Source organism: Hordeum vulgare, chromosome 2H, assembly GCF_904849725.1.
Source record: "Hordeum vulgare subsp. vulgare chromosome 2H, MorexV3_pseudomolecules_assembly, whole genome shotgun sequence".
In the NCBI taxonomy this organism is placed as follows: domain Eukaryota; kingdom Viridiplantae; phylum Streptophyta; class Magnoliopsida; order Poales; family Poaceae; genus Hordeum; species Hordeum vulgare.
The window spans coordinates 598148000-598169756 of NC_058519.1; the positions used below are offsets into that span (position 1 = coordinate 598148000).

At 45.0% G+C, this 21757-nt stretch overlaps 1 protein-coding gene across 2 annotated transcripts; it reads left to right on the forward strand.

The window, feature by feature from the left end:
• The first annotated feature begins 12048 nt into the window (after positions 1–12048).
• LOC123427589 (probable LRR receptor-like serine/threonine-protein kinase At1g56130) lies at positions 12049–21186 on the forward strand. Of its 2 annotated transcripts, none has more exons than XM_045111668.1 (24): positions 12049–12190; positions 14024–14213; positions 14354–14425; positions 14845–14916; positions 15009–15080; positions 15392–15463; positions 15583–15654; positions 15736–15804; positions 16220–16291; positions 16383–16457; positions 16558–16632; positions 16754–16825; positions 16919–16984; positions 17076–17135; positions 17531–17575; positions 17675–17739; positions 17853–18232; positions 18322–18520; positions 19144–19311; positions 19401–19519; positions 19752–19962; positions 20049–20280; positions 20369–20516; positions 20624–21186. In XM_045111668.1, the coding sequence occupies exons 1-24, from the start codon at positions 12088–12090 to the stop codon at positions 20966–20968; spliced, it is 3054 nt and encodes a 1017-aa protein (XP_044967603.1). In that variant the 5' UTR covers positions 12049–12087; the 3' UTR covers positions 20969–21186. The 2 variants fall into 2 exon arrangements, with proteins under 2 accessions (XP_044967603.1, XP_044967602.1); XM_045111667.1 differs by lacking the exon at positions 12049–12190 and adding an exon at positions 13409–13547.
• Positions 21187–21757: the final 571 nt, after the last annotated feature.

Sequence of the window (21757 nt, forward strand, 5' to 3'; positions counted from 1 at the left end):
TTCCAAAGGTATCAAGACTAGCAAAGCTTAATGGGTAAGGTATGGATAAGTGGTGAGGTTGCAGCAGCGACTAAGCATATATTTGGTGGCTAAACTTACGAGTACAAGGAAATAAGAGGGGGAAGATCTACACATAACGGGTGTGAACTACTGATGATCAAATGAATGATCCTGAACACCTACCTACGTCAGACATAACCCCACCGTGTCCTCAATCGGAGAAGGAACTCACGAAAGAGACAGTCACGGTTACGCACACAGTGTTGGAATTATGCCCTAGAGGCAATAATAAATATACTTATTATTATAATTCCTGTATCAAGATAATCGTTTATTATCCATGCTATAATTGTATTGAATGAAGACTCATTTACATGTGTGGATACATAGACAAAACACTGTCCCTAGCAAGCATCTAGTTGGCTAGCCAGTTGATCAACGATAGTCAGTGTCTTCTGATTATGAACAAGGTGTTGTTGCTTGATAACTGGATCACGTCATTAGGAGAATCACGTGATGGACTAGACCCAAACTAATAGACGTAGCATGTTGATCGTGTCATTTTGTTGCTACTGTTTTCTGCGTGTCAAGTATTTGTTCCTTTGACCATGAGATCATATAACTCACTGACACCGGAGGAATACTTTGTGTGTATCAAACGTCGCAACGTAACTGGGTGACTATAAAGATGCTCTACAGGTATCTCCGAAGGTGTTAGTTGAGTTAGTACGGATCAAGACTGGGATTTGTCACTCCATGTGACGGAGAGGTATCTCGGGGCCCACTCGGTAATGCAACATCACACACAAGCCTTGCAAGCAATGTGACTTACTGTAAGTTACGGGATCTTGTATTACGGAACGAGTAAAGAGACTTGCCGGTAAACGAGATTGAAATAGGTATGCGGATACCGACGATCGAATCTCGGGCAAGTAACATACCGAAGGATAAAGGGAATGACATACGGGATTATATGAATCCTTGGCACTGAGGTTCAAACGATAAGATCTTCGTAGAATATGTAGGATCCAATATGGGCATCCAGGTCCCGCTATTGGATATTGACCGAGGAGTCTCTCGGTTCATGTCTACATAGTTCTCGAACCCGCGGGGTCTGCACACTTAAGGTTCGACGTTGTTTTATGCGTATTTGAGTTATATGGTTGGTTACCGAATGTTGTTCGGAGTCCCGGATGAGATCACGGATGTCACGAGGGTTTCCGGAATGGTCCGGAAACGAAGATTGATATATAGGATGACCTCATTTGATTACCAGAAGGTTTTCGGAGTTACCGGGAATGTACCGGGAATGACGAATGGGTTCCGGGAGTTCACCGGGGGGGGGGGCACCCACCCCGGGGAAGCCCATATGTGTTTGGTGGGACAGCCCAAGAGAGGCCTATGCGCATTGGGAAGAAAATCAAAGAGGAAAGAAAAAAAAGGAGGAGGTGGGAAAGGGAAGAAGGACTCCACCTTCCAAACCAAGTAGGACTCGGTTTGGGAGGGGAATCCTTCCCCCCTTGGCTCGGCCGACCCCTTGGGGGTTCTTGGACCCCAAGGCAAGGCTCCCCCCTCCCTCTCCTATATATAGTGGGGTTTTAGGGCTGATTTGAGACAACTTTTGCCACGGCAGCCCGACCACATATCTCCACGGTTTTACCTCCAGATCGCGTTTCTGCGGAGCTCGGGCGGAGCCCTGCTGAGACGAGATCATCACCAACCTCCGGAGCGCCGTCACGCTGCCGGAGAACTCTTCTACCTCTCCGTCTCTCTTGTTGGATCAAGAAGGCCGAGATCATCGTCGAGCTGTACGTGTGCTGAACGCGGAGGTGCCGTCCGTTCGGCACTAGATCGTGGGACTGATCGCGGGACGGTTCGCGGGGCGGATCGAGGGACGTGAGGACGTTCCACTACATCAACCGCGTTCACTAACGCTTCTGCTGTACAGTCTACAAGGGTACGTAGATGGACATCACCATGATAGGTCTTCGTGTGCGTAGGAAAATTTTTGTTTCCCATGCGACGTTCCCCAACAGTGGCATCATGAGCTAGGTTCATGCATAGATGTCTTCTCGAGTAGAACACAAAAGTTTTTGTGGGCGGAGATGTGCGTTTTGCTGCCCTCCTTAGTCTTTTCTTGATTCTGCGGTATTGTTGGATCGAAGCGGCTCGGACCGACATTACTCGTACGCTTACGAGAGACTGGTTTCATCGCTACGAGTAACTCCATTGCTCAAAGATGACCGGCGGGTGTCAGTTTCTCCAACTTTAGTTGAATCGGATTTGACCGAGGAGGTCCTTGGATGAGGTTAAATAGCAACTCATATATCTCCGTTGTGGTGTTTGCATAAGTAAGATGCGATCCTACTAGATGCCCATGGTCACCACGTAAAACATGCAACAACAAAATTAGAGGACGTCTAACTTGTTTTTGCAGGGTATGCTTGTGATGTGATATGGCCAAACGATGTGATGTGATATATTGGATGTATGAGATGATCATGTTGTAATAGATAATATCGACTTGCACGTCGATGGTACGGCAACCGACAGGAGCCATAGGGTTGTCTTTATAACTAACGTTTGTGCTTGCAGATGCGTTTACTATTTTGCTAGGATGTAGCTTTAGTAGTAATAGCATGAGTAGCACGACAACCCCGATGGCGACACGTTGATGGAGATCATGGTGTGGCGCCGGTGACAAGAAGATCGTGCCGGTGCTTTGGTGATGGAGATCAAGGAGCACGTGATGATGGCCATATCATGTCACTTATGAATTGCATGTGATGTTAATCCTTTTATGCACCTTATTTTGCTTAGAACGACGGTAGCATTATCAGGTGATCTCTCACTAAAATTTCAAGACGAAATTGTGATCTCCCCGACTGTGCACCGTTGCTACAGTTCGTCGTTTCGAGACACCACGTGATGATCGGGTGTGATAGACTCAACGTTCACATACAACGGGTGCAAAACAGTTGCGCACGCGGAACACTCGAGTTAAGCTTGACGAGCCTAGCATGTGCATACATGGCCTCGGAACACATGAGACCGAAAGGTCGATCATGAATCATATAGATGATATGATTAGCATAGGGATGCTTACCGCTGAAACTATACTCAACTCACGTGATGATCGGACTTGAGCTAGTGTAAGTGGATCATGAACCACTCAAATGACTAGAGAGATGTACTTTTTGAGTGGGAGTTTAGCGAATAATTTGATTAAGTTAAACTCTAATTATCTTGAACATAGTCTAAGTCCACTTTGAATATATTTGTGTTGTAGATCAAGGCTCACGCGAGAGTCATCCTGAATTTTAATACGTTCCTAGAGAAAGCTAAGTTGAAAGATGATGGAAGCAACTTTGTAGACTGGGCTCGTAATCTTAAGCTAATCTTACAAGCTGGGAAGAAGGATTATGTCCTTAATGCTGCGCTAGGAGATGAACCACCCGCTACGGCTGATCAGGATGTTAAGAACGCTTGGTTAGCACGTAAGGAGGACTACTCAATAGTTCAATGTGCAGTCTTGTATGGCTTAGAACCGGGGCTTCAACGTCGCTTTGAGCATCATGGAGCATTTGAGATGTTCCAGGAGTTGAAGTTTATCTTTCAGAAGAACGCCCGGATCGAGAGGTATGAGACCTCCGATAAATTCTATGCTTGCAAAATGGAGGAGAACTCGTCTGTCAGTGAACATGTGCTCAAAATGTCTGGGTACTCAAACCGTCTAGCTGAGCTAGGGATTGAACTCCCGCAAGAAGCTATCACTGACAGAATCCTTCAGTCACTGTCGCCAAGCTATAAAGGCTTTGTGTTGAACTACAACATGCAAGGGATGAACAAGTCTCCCGGCGAGTTGTTTGCGATGCTGAAAGTCGCAGAGTCTGAACTCCGTAAAGAGCATCAAGTGTTGATGGTAAATAAGACCACTAGTTTCAAGAGAAACGGCAAAGGCAAGAAGGGTAATTCGAAGAAGAGCGGCAAGCCTGTTGCCAATCCGACGAAGAAACCCAAAGCTAGACCTAAGCCTGAAACAGAGTGTTACTATTGCAAGGGTATGGGTCACTGGAAGCGCAATTGCCCCAAGTATCTGGCTGATAAGAAGGCGGGCAAAGAAAAATCAGGTATATTTGATATACATGTTATTGATGTGTACTTAACCGGCTCTCGTAGTAGTGCCTGGTATTTGATACCGGTTCTGTTGCTCATATTTGCAACTCGAAACAGGAACTGCGGAATAGACGAAGGCTGGCGAAAGATGAAGTGACGATGCGCATGGGAAAGGGTTCCAAGGTTGATGCAATCGCCGTCGGCACATTCTCACTTCAGTTACCGTCAGGATTAGTTATGAACTTGAATAATTGTTATTTAGTGCCTGCGTTGAGCATGAACATTATATCTGGATCTTGTTTATTGCGAGACGATTACTCTTTTAAGTCAGAGAATAATGGTTGTTCTATTTCTATGAGTAACATCTTTTATGGTCATGCACCCAATGTGAGAGGATTGTTCATATTGAATCTTGATAGTGATACACACATACATAACATTGAGACCAAAAGAGTTAGAGTTAACAATGATAGCGCCATATTTTTGTGGCACTGCCGCTTAGGTCATATTGGTGTAAAGCGCATGAAGAAACTCCATGCCGATGGACTTTTGGAGTCACTTGACTTTGATTCACTTGACACGTGCGAACCATGCCTCATGGGCAAGATGACTAAAACTCCGTTCTTCGGAACAATGGAGCGTGCAAGTGACTTGTTGGAAATCATACATACCGATGTGTGTGGTCCGATGAGCGTAGAAGCACGCGGCGGATATCGTTATTTTCTCACCTTCACTGACGATTTGAGTAGATATGGTTATGTCTACTTAATGAAGCACAAGTCTGAAACATTTGAAAAGTTCAAGCAATTTGAGAGTGAAGTTGAACCATCGTAACAAGAAGATCAAGTTCCTACGGTCTGATCGTGGGGTTGAATATCTGAGTTTCGAGTTTGGTGCTCACTTAAGACAATGTGGAATTGTTTCACAGTTGACACCGCCTGGAACACCACAGCGTAATGGTGTGTCCGAACATCGTAATCGTACTTTATTAGAGATGGTGCGATCTATGATGTCTCTTACCGATTTGCCATTATCATTTTGGGGTTATGCATTAGAAACAGCTGCATTCACTTTAAATAGGGCACCATCAAAATCCGTTGAGACGACACCATACGAACTGTGGTTTGGCAAAAGGCCAAAGTTGTCGTTTCTTAAAGTTTGGGGATGTGATGCTTATGTCAAAAAGCTTCAGCCTGAAAAGCTGGAACCCAAAGCGGAAAAGTGCATCTTCATAGGTTACCCAAAAGAGACAGTTGGGTACACCTTCTATCTCAAATCCGAGGGCAAAGTGTTTGTTGCTAAAAACGGAGCTTTTCTCGAGAAGGAGTTTCTCTCGAGAGAATTGAGTGGGAGGAAGATAGAACTTGACGAGGTTGTCGAACCTCTCATCCCTCTGGATGGTGGCGCATGGGCAAGGGGAAACCTCTGTCGTTGCGACGCCGGTTGAGGAGGAAGTTAATGATGATGATCATGAAACTCCGGTTCAAGTTTTTGTCGAACCACGCAGGTCGATGAGACCACGTGCTGCTCCAGAGTGGTATGACAATCCCGTCTTATCGATCATGTTGTTAGACAACAATGAACCTGCAAATTATGAAGAAGCAATGGTGGGCCCAGATTCCAACAAATGGCTAGAAGCCATGAAGTCCGAGATAGGATCCATGTATGAGAACAAAGTGTGGACTTTGGAAGTACTGCCTGAGGGCCGCAAGGCTATTCAGAACAAATGGATCTTTAAGAGGAAGACGGACGCTGACGGCAATGTGACCGTTTATAAAGCTCGACTTGTGGCAAAGGGTTTTTCACAAGTTCAAGGAGTTGACTACGATGAGACATTCTCACCCGTAGCGATGCTTAAGTCCGTCAGAATCATGTTAGCGATAGCTGCATTTTTCGATTATGAAATCTGGCAGATGGATGTCAGAACGGCGTTCCTTAACGGTTTCCTTAAGGAAGAGTTGTATATGATGCAACCCGAAGGTTTTGTCGATCCTAAGAATGCTAACAAGGTGTGCAAGCTCCAGCGATCCATTTATGGACTGGTGCAAGCATCTCGGAGTTGGAAACAAACGCTTTGATGAAGTGATCAAAGCATTTGGGTTTATACAAGTGGTTGAAGAATCTTGTATTTACAAGAAAGTGAGTGGGAGCTCTGTGGCGTTTCTAATATTATATGTGGATGACATATTGCTGATTGGAAACAACGTAGAGTTTTTGGAGAGCATAAAGGATTACTTGAATAAAAGTTTCTCTATGAAGGACCTAGGAGAAGCTGCTTACATTCTAGGTATTAAGATCTACAGGGATAGATCAAAACGCCTGATAGGACTTTCACAAAGCACGTACCTTGATAAAGTTTTGAAGAGGTTCAAAATGGAACAGTCCAAGAAAGGGTTCTTGCCAGTTTTACAAGGTACGATATTGAGTAAGACTCAGTGCCCAGCAACTGATGAAGATAGAGAGCATATGCTCTCCGTCCCCTATGCTTCAGCCATAGGTTCTATCATGTATGCAATGTTGTGCACTAGACCGGATGTTAGCCTGGCCATAAGTATGGCAGGTAGGTTCCAGAGTAATCCAGGAGTGGATCACTGGACGGCGGTCAAGAATATTCTGAAGTACCTGAAAAAGACTAAGGAGATGTTTCTCGTGTATGGAGGTGACGAAGACCTCGCCGTAAAAGGTTACGTTGATGCAAGCTTTGACACAGATCCGGACGACTCTAAGTCGCAAACCGGATACATATTTATTCTTAATGGGGGTGCGGTAAGCTGGTGCAGTTCCAAGCAAAGCGTCGTAGCAGATTCTACATGTGAAGCGGAGTACATGGCTGCCTCGGAGGCGGCTAAGGAGGGTGTCTGGATGAACAAATTCATGACGGATCTTGGAGTAGTGCCAAGCGCACTGAATCCAATAACCTTGTTATGTGACAACATGGGTGCCATTGCCCTAGCAAAGGAACCACGGTTTCACAAGAAGTCCAGACACATCAAACGAAGCTTCAACCTCATCCGTGACTACGTCGAAGGGGAGGACGTAAATATATGCAAAGTGCACACGGATCTGAATGTAGCAGACCCGCTGACTAAACCTCTTCCACGGGCAAAGCATGATCAACACCAGAACTGTATGGGTGTTAGATTTATTACAATGTAATTCGCATGATGATGTGAGGGCTAGATTATTGACTCTAGTGCAAGTGGGAGACTGTTGGAATTATGCCCTAGAGGCAATAATAAATATACTTATTATTATAATTCATGTATCAAGATAATCGTTTATTATCCATGCTATAATTGTTTTGAATGAAGACTCATTTACATGTGTGGATACATAGACAAAACACTGTCCCTAGCAAGCCTCTAGTTGGCTAGCCAGTTGATCAACGATAGTCAGTGTCTTCTGATTATGAACAAGGTGTTGTTGCTTGATAACTGGATCACGTCATTAGGAGAATCACGTGATGGACTAGACCCAAACTAATAGACGTAGCATGTTGATCGTGTCATTTTGTGGCTACTGTTTTCTGCGTGTCAAGTATTTGTTCCTTTGACCATGAGGTCATATAACTCAGTGACACCGGAGGAATACTTTGTGTGTATCAAACGTCGCAACGTAACTGGGTGACTATAAAGATGCTCTACAGGTATCTCCGAAGGTGTTAGTTGAGTTAGTATGGATCAAGACTGGGATTTGACACTCCGTGTGACGGAGAGGTATCTCGGGGCCCACTCGGTAATGCAACATCACACACAAGCCTTGCAAGCAATGTGACTTACTGTAAATTACGGGATCTTGTATTACGGAACGAGTAAAGAGACTTGCCGGTAAACGAGATGGAAATAGGTATGCGGATACCGACGATCGAATCTCGGGCAAGTAACATACCGAAGGATAAAGGGAATGACATACGGGATTATATGAATCCTTGGCACTGAGGTTCAAACGATAAGATCTCCGTAGAATATGTAGGATCCAATATGGGCATCCAGGTCCCGCTATTGGATATTGACCGAGGAGTCTCTCGGGTCATGTCTACATAGTTCTCGAACCCGCAGGGTCTGCACACTTAAGGTTCGACGTTGTTTTATGCGTATTTGAGTTATATGGTTGGTTACCAAATGTTGCTCGAAGTCCCGGATGAGATCACGGACGTCACGAGGGTTTCCGAAATGGTCCGGAAACGAAGATTGATATATAGGATGACCTCATTTGATTACCGGAAGGTTTTCGGAGTTACCGGGAATATACCGGGAATGACGAATGGGTTCCGGGAGTTCACCGGGGGGGCACCCACCCCGGGGAAGCCCATAGGTGTTTGGGGTGCCGCACCAGCCCTTAGTCGGCTGGTGGGACAGTCCAAGAGAGGCCTATGCGCATTGGGAAGAAAATCAAAGAGGAAAGAAAAAAAAAAGGAGGAGGTGGGAAAGGGAAGAAGGACTCCACCTTCCAAACCAAGTAGGACTCGGTTTGGGAGGGGAATCCTTGCCCCCTTGGCTCGGCCGACCACTTGGGGGTTCTTGGACCCCAAGGCAAGGCTCCCCCTCCCTCTCCTATATATAGTGGGGTTTTAAGGCTGATTTGAGACAACTTTTGCCACGGCAGCCCGACCACATATCTCCACGGTTTTACCTCCAGATCGCGTTTCTGCGGAGCTCGAGCGGAGCCCTGCTGAGACGAGATCATCACCAACCTCTGGAGCGCCGTCACGCTGCCGGAGAACTCTTCTACCTCTCCGTCTCTCTTGCTGGATCAAGAAGGCCGAGATCATCGTCGAGCTGTACGTGTGCTGAACGCGGAGGTGTCGTCCGTTCGGCACTAGATCGTGGGACTGATCGCGGGACGGTTCGCGGGGAGGATCGAGGGACGTGAGGACGTTCCACTACATCAACCGCGTTCACTAACGCTTCTGCTCTACGGTCTACAAGGGTACGTTGATCACACATCCCCTCTCGTAGATGGACATCACCATGATAGGTCTTCGTGTGCGTAGGAAATTTTTTGTTTCCCATGCAACGTTCCCCAACACACAGTTGGCATGTTTTAATTAAGTTACTTCAAGTTATCTAGAACCAGTGTTAAACAAAGTTCCCACGCTGCCACATAACCGCGGGCACGGCTTTCCGAAAAGATTTAACCCTGCAGGGGTGCTCCAACTAGTCCATCACAAATTACCACAAGCCGCATAGAAATCCTCAATCACGAAGCTCGCGATCTCGTCGGATTCCCTAGTGGAAAACCTCAACTCTGAGATTACCCAAAGCATCACCGGAATCCCGATGCACAAGATATTCCGTCAAAGGTAAAACTAATCCAGCAAGGCCGCCCGACGTGTCGACGATCCCGATAGGAGTCGCGTACCTCGTTCTCAGCACACGACGGATGGGTCACACTAGGAGAACCAAACCTCGGGTTGCCCCGCGGTGGCTCCGTAGTCTGCCAATTTGGACCAACACTCATGAGGAGCACTGGCCCGGGGGTTGATTAAATTATCCTTGGGGTCCGGAAAGTCCCTATGCAATTTTATTAGGTGTTTAGGAAAATGTAGTACTAAAGTTGGGCCTTGCCAGACCAGTCTTAATCTAAAACGAATTATCAAGGGGGTCCCCATAACAACCCCGATCGTGTTAGGAGCGCTCATTTATGGAACATAACACCGGTAGCCGAAAACTAAGGGGGCAAAGGTGGAACAAAACACCAGGCTAGAAAGGCCGAGCCTTCCACCTTTTACCAAGTATATAGGTCCATTAAATTTAATAGCATTAATATATGGTGATATGACAAGGGACCCATGTTATCACATGGAAGCAACTGCACCTGCAACTAGCAACGCTAACAACATGGTTAAGCAAGCGGAAACATGGCCAATCAGTGGTTTGCTAGGTCGAACAGGTTGAAGGTAATCATGGCATTGTTGAGAGGCTGATATTTAACATGTGGTAGGCAACGAGACATAATCGATAGAAGCGATAAGCTAGCATGGCAATGATAGTACTGGTATCTAGGGAAATGGTCATCTTGCCTGAGATCCCGCTGAGAAGAAGAATGACTCCGAGAAGTTGACGAACCAACGTAGTTGAACGGGTCCTCACATTCCGACACGCTTGCGGAAGTCTATCGAGACGGAGAAAACCGGAAACAAACATCAACACAGATATTCACCACACAATGCAGAACATGATGCATACCCTAATATGATGCATGATCAGTTCATCGATGCACGGGATGGCATGGCAATTCACCTCACGCAAACACTACACATTAAGTGAAGCTCAATATGCAACGAGTTGCATATTGACGAAAATCCACGTTAATTATTTAGTTCTATTCCGATTAGGTACACGGCAATATTTAAAATGTTGTTAACATTGCAAGGGGTGAAGCACAAATTAAACCACCTATCTAGGCATTTTAAATGAGACCGGAAACGACATATAGCATCTCCGAAATGACCCCACGTGTTAAATCTTAATTCTTCCAGATTTGTCCTAATCACATTTTAGGTTTGTTAAACGGAAAAACGAAGTGGTTCACGTGATTCTACTCGTCGTTCTGGTCCATTTACATATATGGCACATCTCCAACGGAGCTACGGAAAATTAGCTACGACCTAAACCGTTTAACACGATGACACACAAACCGATGCACACAGCATGCTAAACAGTTTTAAATATGCATGAGAGTTAGAAAATATTATTCTACGCGAAATTCTAGCCAATTTACATATATAACTTGTCACAATCCGACGCACGGATTAAAAGACACGAGCCTTTTAAAACATGCAATTTTTCTGAAATTAATAAAACCGTAGGTTAATAAAAAAAATACTTATGGGCCAAATCTGTGCACTGGGCTGCAGACACTGGGAGCTTTCGGGGTGTGCAAAACGAAAATCATAAGCAAAATAATGGGGCTCAGCTGGGACTCGAACCCTGCATCTCTAGGGTGCAGAACTGTTGCGCTAGCCAACTGGGCTACTAACGTGCTCGTGAAACAAATTGAGGCTATACAGAATAAGCTAACATGCCCAAACGGATCTGGAAATAAGAACAGAGGTTCAGTTATGGAGGGGGTTTTCTTACAGAGGAGAAGAAGAGGTTGCGGCCGTGGCAAAAAAAATGCAGAGAAGGGCCCTGCCGCCCTGGCGTGGGTCGCGGGAGGCACGAGACATAACCGACAACTAATAACGGATGCAGGTTTGAAAACTGGCGGCAACGGAGTGCAGATGCAATGCAGATGATGCAAATAATGCGGTGATGATGCGACAAATAAAAATAATCACACGACGAAAACGAAAAGAAAAGGGGAATCTTCTGAAACGTCGGTCTCGAATTGTCACACACACCCAGTCAAAGGCGTCTAGCAGTAAGGTGTGCAGACCTGCAAGTAACATGCCTAGCAGTAAGACGCGATATGCGGGGTCAGGCAACGAAATTAGTTTTTCGGGGGTCGGTGGCGATATAAGATCCTTGGGGATCATTTAGTAAAAATAATAATGTGGCGGGTGGGTTGGCGGCTGGCCATCCAGTTCCAATCCGACATCTCAGATTATACCCCGTATTTCTGACCGGAGGCCGGAGCCACACGTTCTCGTCCATCCAATTCCAATCGAGGTAGTGCTGTGCAATTGTATAATTGATGAAGTGGCCCTTGAGTTAGTCCTCCCACTTGGGCAATTGGGAACGAAGGAGGCGCTCAAGTTGCTGCTTCCTGTTACCATCCAACCTTGTACTCTCATTGGCCGTAGGCCTGTACTACTACATACATGCACCCGTCATCGTCATGCGTCCACCAGGAGCACCAACGCGCAACGCACGTCCCTTTCCGGGTGAGGTTTTTATCTTCGTTGTTCCGTCTCTCGCCCCTCTCACAACTTCACAAGTCACCACAATAATTACAGAAGGGAGCCGTGGAGCTGAGCTAGGCTAAGCCAGAGCCAAGCTAGAGGCCGGCCTAGAGCGAGGGAGGGAGATGAAGCTCCTCCATGGCGCGGCGCTCTCGCTCGCGCTGCTGCTTCCGCTTCTCGCGGAGGTCACCCATGCTCAGCAGACGCCGACGACCCATCCGGGCGACGGTAAGATTCATCTCCCTCATGCTGCTCGTTTTTCAATTCTGACGCCGACGACCCATCCTTCCTTCTCAACCCAACGTCTCATGCTGCTCGTTTTTCAATTCTGACCGCATCTTGCTCCAATCATCTTGCCGGTTTCTTGGTTCATTTTCTTCGTCCTGTTCTTTTGCTCGCGGGGACTGGTTACAGAAAACCCGATAAAGACAGTGGCGGACACAGGGTTTGGATATAGCTGCTGATGAGAGGGACCAAACACATACTACTTCCGTCCTGGTGTATAAGTCATTCGCATAGTTTTAGGTCGATAATTTAACTATCTAAATATGTATCATATGAGACAAAAAATATATATTTAGAAACTACATCCGTATAGAAATTTAGTGATATACTTTTCATGACATATAACACATATTTAATTTCTCAAATCGGTGATCTAAAACTACGTGAATGCCTTATACACCGAAACGAAAGGAGTACATACTTGCTTATATCAGTCAAACATATATTAAATACTTCAGATTTCGTCGATCGTCCCCCTGTCTCCGCCCATGGATGGATAGGGGATGGGAAAAAGAAAAGGGCTTGTGGTTTTCTCACGAGGACAGGGATGGGCATGCGAAAATCTGACGGGTTTTGTCCTGGTTGTCATCTTCATGCATGCCCCAAGTCAAGTAGGAGTAAAAAGGAAAAAAATAAACAAAGGCGAGACCCCTTCCCGTTCTGCGGCGCGCGGGGCAAAGTGTCAAAGCTTCCCCCGTCCGCGTCCAGCTTGGCAGCTTCCTCCCTCGCGTCGCGTCGCAACGGTCGCATGTGGATCCATCGACATCCCGATCGCGGGTCGCATCCGCATGCGAGGGTGGCGGCCGCAGACATCCAATTCCAGTCCCACATCTGACATTATACCCCTTTTTCAAACCAGAGGCGCACGTGTTCGTCGGATCGAGGCACCACCACCGTATGCTACTCCCACTTGGGCAACTGGGAAGGAACGAGGGGAGAGAGACGACCGTGCTACTGTTGGGCTGTTGGCCTGTGCCCATCACCGTCGTCTGTACTGCCTGCGTACATGCCTCCGGGAGCAGAGCACCAACGCAACTCACACATGTCCCTTTCCGAGTATTGAGGTTTTATCTTCTTTGTCCCGGCTCCCACCCTTGACAACCTATTCGCAAAGAGAGGGGCCGTCGAGCTAGGGACCTGGGGAAGGGAGGCAGAGCGAGAGAGGGAGGGAGGGAGATGAGGCGGGGGAGGCAGCAGCTCCTCCACGGCCATGCCCATGGCGCCGCGCTCGCCCTGCTGCTGCTGCTGCTTCTCGCGGCGGTCGCCCATGCTCAGAGGCAGCGGACCCATCCCGGCGACGGTAAGCATGCATGCCTCGCCTCATCCCGTCCTTCTCCTCAACCCCAAGGCTAGCCCACGCTGCCCTTCCTTCTTCATCAACTCCGACCGCATCCTGCTCCAGCCAGTTTCTCGGTTCACTTTCTTCATCTTGTCCCTTTGCTGTCGTCGGAACTCGGAACCACCAATTATCTTTGCGAGCTTGAATGGGCGCAAGATCTTGCTCCTTGCCGTTCCAAGAAACTAAACCTCCTTCTTCGCTGTGGATGTCGCGTTCAGAAAGTCAGTCGCCGCATTTCAAAAAGAAGAAGAAAAAAAGTCAGTCGCCGCACCTCGATGGCTGTGTCTGCCATTTCGGCGTTTGACTTTGGCTTGTCTGGTGACGAAGAAAAGTCAGAAACCACGTCCGGTTTTCCTCTGGCTGGTTTTGCCTCCACCCCCCAGCCGTCGGATCCGCATCGGACGGGCGAGCGCTGACCCGGTTTCGCCCTCTCGCAGCGGCGGCGCTGAACGCGGTGTTCGCCAAGCTCGGCCAGAAGGCGTCCTCCGCATGGAACATCAGCGGCGACCTCTGCACCGGCGCCGCCACCGACGACGCCGTCGACATCGACAACGACGGCACCTTCAACCCGGCCATCAAGTGCGTCTGCCCCGCCGGCAACGCCTCCGTCTGCCGCATCACCAGGCTGTAAGCCCCCCCCTCCCCCCAAAGCTGCTCGACGAAATGCCAGCTGCAGCGCGCGGCGGCTTCGTTTTCTCCGGCCGAATATAGAAACTGGTACCTTGATGATGATAAGGTGTTAACTTGGAGGTGTGCTCGTGATGCAGGAAAATATACGCCCTGGACGCAGTCGGCACGATACCAGAAGAGCTCCGGAACCTCACGAGACTGACCAACTTGTATGAACTCTCAACTTTCACACGGTCAAATTAATGGTCTGTAGGACAACGCATCGTGTTTGAGGCACTGAGAAGTTCGTTCTGTTTTCCAAAACCATAGAATAAGATTTCTTTATCTTTAGCCGTAGACCACGGGCAGAGTTCACTGTTTGCTTGTTAACTCTGCCGCGGAACTTGTGCTCAAGTTTACACATTCTAGCCTTTTCCACTGCCGCGGAACTAGTATTTAGGAATGGAGGTAGTACTTTTTTATAGCATCCCTGATTTCATTGATGGAATGCCCCCCCGTATCGACTATCTACTTATAGTGGCTATGGTTTCTTATGCTCCGCTATGCTAATTTGAAAAAAAAAACATTCTGTATAATATTTCAATTTCGCACCAAATTCAGTTGTGTATCTGATTTGATTTTGTTTCAGGAATTTAGCACAGAATTACTTAACAGGGTCTTTACCATCTTTTATTGGGGAGTTGACTGAGATGCAGTACATGTGAGATTCTGAACTCAAACACGTGATTGCATCAAATAAATAGATTTTTTCCTTCTCATTTTATCTAACACCTCCTCTCTTGAACACATAAGGAGTTTTGGCATCAATGCGCTATCTGGACCTCTACCAAAGGAGCTTGGGAACCTTACGAATCTTGTATCACTGTAAGAAATATATATTTCATGATTTATTTCATCATACTGTATTATATCTTTAGTTAGTAAAAAATATATCGTTGTATAAATGATCAAGAGATGGAGGAATGTTTAATATACCACCAACCTCAAGTTTGCATTATTCAGTAAAAGACTCTAAAACTGTTAGTGAAAGTATAAATTGCACCTTCATTTGTTGTCCATTCTTGTACTGAGGATTTAAGCTCGGGTAACTATGCCGATAGCTTTCATGCTTCATAGAATATAAATTCAGTTTTCAATTTCGCATGTCTAACCTGGATTTTTTGGTGTACTTTTAGTGGCATTGGCTCAAACAATTTTAGTGGCTCACTTCCTTCGGAATTGGGAAACCTGCCCAAACTTAATCAACTGTACGTATTTACGAATTATGGGCACCCTTTTTTCCTTCTGCCAAGCGAATTGTTTGTTGTCTTGGACTAGTGCCAACTCCATGTCTAATTTGTGCTATTTTTGTATTTCTCACTTACAGGTACATGGACAGCGCTGGCCTTAGCGGTCCACTACCAGCATCACTTTCCAAGCTTACGCAAATGAAAACATTGTATGTTCAATAATTGATGTGTTGTTGACATTATAGTGTTCCACACCATTCCATCTTATGTACTTTTCTTCTGTTGTTTAGGTGGGCATCAGATAATGATTTTACTGGGCAGTTACCAGATTATATTGGGAGCTGGAGTTTAACAGACCTGTAAGATCTCTGTTGATCTCACCCATAGCAATTCTTCAAAAATATAAATATTGCAAACGATATGAATATGTTGCTTAAACAATTTCAAAATATTTGTTTCTTGCGGGAAAGTTTCAGAGAATTTGTGTAGTTTGCTACCGTTAGCTACAAGCCGAGCTTTAACTTATCAAAACATTAATTTTTGTGGAAGTCGGGGGTTAATTTCAAATAGTTAACTGTTTTTTGTGCCAGAGGTAGCATTTATTTTTGTTTCTACAGTGTCTTTTTACCGTGCTTGAATCTCCATCTGTGGGCTCTTAAGAAACAATCCATTTAAGGCCAGATGTTACTTGGTAAACATAGCTTTTATTAGTAGGTTACTGCATTCGTCAAGAAATGATGCTTCAAGTGACTAACTAGAACTATGACACTGTAGGAGGTTTCAAGGCAATTCTTTTCAAGGTCCAATTCCAACTACCTTTTCCAATCTTGACCAATTGGCAAGCTTGTAAGTCCCTATTTCCGGATGAGAGCTAAATGTGATTCTTAAATGTCAAGGCTGCACCAGGGAATATTAATAATCTACTTCTATGGTGCAGACGAATCGGTGATATATTAAATGGGAGTTCGTCTTCACTGGCATTTCTCAATAACATGACATCTTTGAGCACCTTGTATGTATAACTTGTTATTCAGTTGATGGCTCAGATTACAGTCCCAATTTGATGCAATTCGCCAGGTTGTTCAATCCTAAAACATAACTTTTTTTTGCAGGATTTTGAGGAACTGCAGGATATCTGATAAGCTTTCATCGATAGACTTTTCAAAGTTCACGAGTTTAAACTTACTGTAAGCATTTTATTTCGACAGTAGGCTACAGCCAAATTTCTTTCGTGCAAATTACTTAAATGCATCGCTATGGATTATACATTGTCTGATGCCATCTTTCCTTCTTGTTTTTTTATTGCAGGGATTTGAGTTTCAACAATATCACAGGCCAAGTACCACAAACCTTGTTGAATCTGAGCTCACTAGGATTCTTGTATGGACTATCTTGACTTGCAAAGCGTATTTCTATGAAATGAAGGCTTTCATCATTCTTATTTCTAACATTTATAAAATTTCTTGTGACTAGATTTCTTGGGAATAATAGCCTTTCAGGAAGCCTTCCAAGCTCAGTAGGATCTGCGCTTAAAAATTTGTATGTAACATGATTAACTTTGTTTGCACAATAAAAGAAGGAAGATCTTTATTTAGTTTCTAATGGTATTTTCATATTTTTTGCTCTGTAGAGATTTTTCTTACAACCAGCTCTCAGGAAGCATTCCTTCATGGGCTAAAGATTCACAATTGTAAGTTCCAAGTTCTGAAACGTTCCTTACTGATTCACCCAAATATGCCCAACTAAGGGTATGTTTGGTCTAGGTTAGGCTCCCGAGCTTACTTGTGGCTTACTGATTCACCCAAATATAGCGCAACTAAGGGTATTTTTGATCTAGAATCATATTTCATAAATCTGAAATGCTGTTTTGTTGCATATATCTTAAAAGTTAAAAGTATTTGTAAAATTGTTTAAGATGCCTACGACTCCGATCATGTATGAGGTTAGATATTATTCTTACAGCCTAGCACAAAATAGAGCCAATGATTTATGCCTAACTTAAGTTTTCTTATTTAAGCTAAGTAAATAAGCCCTAAATATGCTATGAAGTCATCTAATTATTGTCTTATTGTTCATTCCACTTAGGAATCTGGTGACAAACAATTTCGTGGACAATAGTTCGAGCAACAGGTTCGTCCGTATTTCAATAGCTCCTCAGCACCAAGTATAATTAGTAGGTTCTCTCATCTTGTATATTGGGTTCATAATTTCACTTTGTTGCATTTGCAGTGTCTTACCTACGGGGTGGGGATGCCTTCAGCGTAATACACCATGCTTTCTTGGTTCTCCAAAGTGTGAGACTTCAGCCTCTTCATATTTTAGCATATGCCCACTTGAGGAACTATAGGCCTGCACTGCAGTTTTACTGACAGTAATACTAATATTAAATAATTTAACCTGCTTGCAGCTTCCTCCTTTGCTGTGGACTGTGGCAGTAGCCGGCCTGTATCAGGCTCAGATAAATCTGTGTATGAACCTGACGGTGGAAATCTTGGACCTGCGACATTTTATGTTACAGGAGCACCAACATGGGGTGTCAGCAACGTTGGAAAGTTCGTAGATACGCTGAATGACAGTTATATAATCTACAGTTCGCACCAGTTTCAGAATACACTTGATACAGAACTGTTCCGGAATGCAAGGATGTCACCATCATCCTTAAGATACTTTGGTATTGGACTTGAAAATGGAAACTATACAGTTACACTTCAATTTGCAGAGTTTGGCTTCACAGACACTCAGTCTTGGAAGAGCGTAGGGAGAAGGGTTTTCGATATATATGTCCAGGTAAGTTCCTGACTCCCTTATAAGAAATAACCAATACTCTTAACTTATAACCACTCAATATTATTTTATTCTTGATTTTGTTGGTATAGGGTGTGCGTAAAGAACAGAACTTTGACATAAGGAAGACGGCAGGTGGGAAATCTTACACTGCTGTTAGGAAGCAGTACGTTGTTCCTGTCACAAAGAACTTTCTTGAGATTCATCTCTTCTGGGCCGGCAAGGGCACTTGCTGCATTCCTACTCAAGGCTACTACGGGCCTGCGATCTCAGCTTTGAGTGCAACACCAAGTACTTCCCTTGACTTGAAATAATGGTTTTAATACCACTACCATATATTCTCCAGATTAACTTGGTAGAAATACATACTATGTTATGCTGAATGTAATCCTATGCAGCTTGAAATAATAGCAAAGGGAAATACTAGAGCTTCAATATGAAAATGATGGTCGATCTGTACATATTTCATTTAGTCCTTGATGTACCCATAGGTCATAACTGTCATAGAAGTTCTAATTATTCTACTTTCAGTACCATGGAATGTGGAAACACATCTAGTCAGGCTTTGGTCAAACTAAAACATTTGGATACTGTTAATCAAAATAAATGAGAGGCTTGATAGGAATATCGATTTATCTATTACCACTACTGTATTACTTATTACATTGGTTAGGCATTCACAAGAGAATTACTAAATCAAATATACTAAACAAACTGCTCAGGAATGCCGGGTATTTAGTTAAATTTCCAAAGATAAATTTAGAGAAGTGCAATACCTAATACATGTATAACCTGACATTTAAGCTGTATAATACACCAACCAGTTCGCACATAGTCGGACCTTTCATTTAGCTTCAGTTGAAATATACTGACTGTTGGCATCACATGTTTCTAACCAATGAACTTTTTATCAGATTTCATCCCTACAGTGCGTAATGCTGCGGCAAAGAAGAGTGGTAGTAAAGCAGGTGTGATTGCAGGAGTTATAGTTGGTCTAGCAGTTTTAGGATTGGCAGCATTTGCCGGGATCTTTGTTTGGAGGCAGAGGCAGAAAAGGAGAAAACTATCATTGGAGCAAGAAGGTATGGGATATGCTAGGACCACATTGTATTTTAACTTAGGAAAGAAGTAGACGAAGTAAGCTTGTTGTATCTTTTGTGATTTCTTGCAGAGCTGTACAGTATTGTGGGACGACCTAATGTCCTCAGTTATGGTGAACTGAGGTCAGCTACTGATAATTTCAGTCCTAATAACCTTCTTGGCCAAGGAGGGTATGGGTCGGTCTTTAAGGTTGGTTCATCCGGTACATTCAGTCTTGAATTTTCTTTCAAAAATTGTTCTGGAGGTAACTTCTGATAAGATAGTAGTACAAGTAAACATCATAAGAGGCGATGTTTATACGAGTTATGTTTCGTATTTTTAGCTTCTGCACATACATGTCAATAAAACTCCTGAAATGAAGCGCAAATAATGCTGTGCGGTACCTGAAACTTTCATTGTTGAAAAATGTCGCCTTTTGCAGGGAAAGTTAACTGATGGTAGGTTCGTGGCAGTGAAGCAGCTGTCTGAAGCATCTCATCAGGGGAAAAGGGAATTCGCGACGGAAATAGAAACTATATCTCGAGTGCAACACCGTAATCTCGTGAAGTTGTATGGCTGCTGCCTTGAGGGCAATAAGCCACTGCTTGTTTATGAGTACCTGGAGAATGGAAGCCTGGACCATGCTCTGTTTGGTACAACTTCTTTTGATTGATGGAGCTACAAATCTGCAGATTCAGGCTTAGTACAGACAGCTAAAAACTTAAACCTACATTTGCAGGCAAAGGAGGGTCAAGCCTAGACTGGCCAACACGTTTTGAGATATGCTTAGGCGTTGCAAGAGGCCTTTCCTATCTTCATGAGGAATCTAGCATCCGTGTTGTGCACAGGGACATAAAGGCCAGCAATATCTTACTTGATGCCAATCTTAATCCTAAGATCTCGGATTTTGGGCTCGCCAAACTTTATGATGACCAGAAGACACATGTGAGCACGAAGGTTGCTGGTACATTGTAAGTGCATTTCCACCTTGTCAACCTTTATGTCCATGTAGTATTTTCATATGTATGTTGATCGGGTTTGTCTTTCTCCTTCGTGAAGTGGCTATCTCGCACCTGAGTATGCCATGAGAGGCCATATGACTGAGAAGATCGACGTGTTTGCATTCGGGGTCGTAGTATTGGAGACTTTAGCTGGGAGACCAAACTACAGCACGAAGGACGAGAACAAGGTTTATATTTTCGAATGGGTAAGCTCGCCGAGGAACCCAATGCCCTAGTGATCTCCTTCTCAACAAGTAAAAAAAGCGCCGAGTTCTCTGAATTAAACATTAAAACATCACCTGATTGTTTTCAGGTGTGGGAACTATACGAGGACAACCAGCCGCTGGACGTGTTGGACCCGAGGCTGGAAGAGTTCGACAGCGAGGAGGTGCTCCGTGCCATCAAGGTGGCGCTGCTCTGCACCCAGGGCTCCCCCCACCAGCGCCCCTCCATGTCGAGGGTGGTGGCGATGCTGACGGGCGACGTCGAGGCGCCCGACGTGGTGACCAAGCCCAGCTACATCACCGAGTGGCAGATCAAGGGCGGCAACACCACCTACATGAGCACCGACGTCAGCGGGCAGTCGAGCTCGGCGCCGCGGCCCAACTCCCAAACCTCCTCGCCGTTCCTGAGCTCCGTCATCGACGAAGGCCGCTGATACAATTCGACCGGTTGACGGCGACCTCCCGTGCTACGGATTTGTTGAGAATGCACGATCTTCGCGGATGAGTACAGTAGAGGTGTCTGTAGGATGAGCAGCGGGTAAAGCTGTATGTATACGTGTGTAGGGCAGGTCTGAATTCTGTGGTCTCCTTGGACGCCCGTACGATTTGCAATAATTCCGGCTTGGACTTTGAAATTTCCAAGTTTGAGGAAGTTTCCTGGCTTCTTATTGCCCACGATGCTTGACTGCTTGCTTGAGAAGAATGTCTGTCCAGTAGTCGTCGCGATATTGGACTTCTGCGTTTTCATTTATGACAGCGCATTTTATTTCTGGTTTTTAGACTGAGCCATGAGCAGGTGATCGATGGCTACTTGAGATTGGTGGCATCCACTTCAGAGATTCGCTTGGTCTCTTGCTTGACTCTCTTTTCAGGAAACATTTTTTTTTTGGTAGCTAAAAGCTGAACAACTCACACGTCCGTGACGCAGGGTTGCTGACGTTGCTCCGTCGACATTTTCCTGCAACTTTGTCCGGTGGAAGGAAAATGTTATATACTGGATGTTACAGGTATCATCTCGAGTCTTGACCGTTGATTGTTTGCGGGGTGATGTGCTCAAAGTCATTGCCTATTGGCTGGTTCATTGCATTTGGGTGTTGGGTGACATGTCTGGATCGGCTTGATAAAGTTGATGGTCATTATGATTCTAAAACCATGTGGTCATTTAAAAATTAGCCACTAGCTAGCATTTTAAAATTGGGCAAGTTGAGTGCTATAGTTAACAT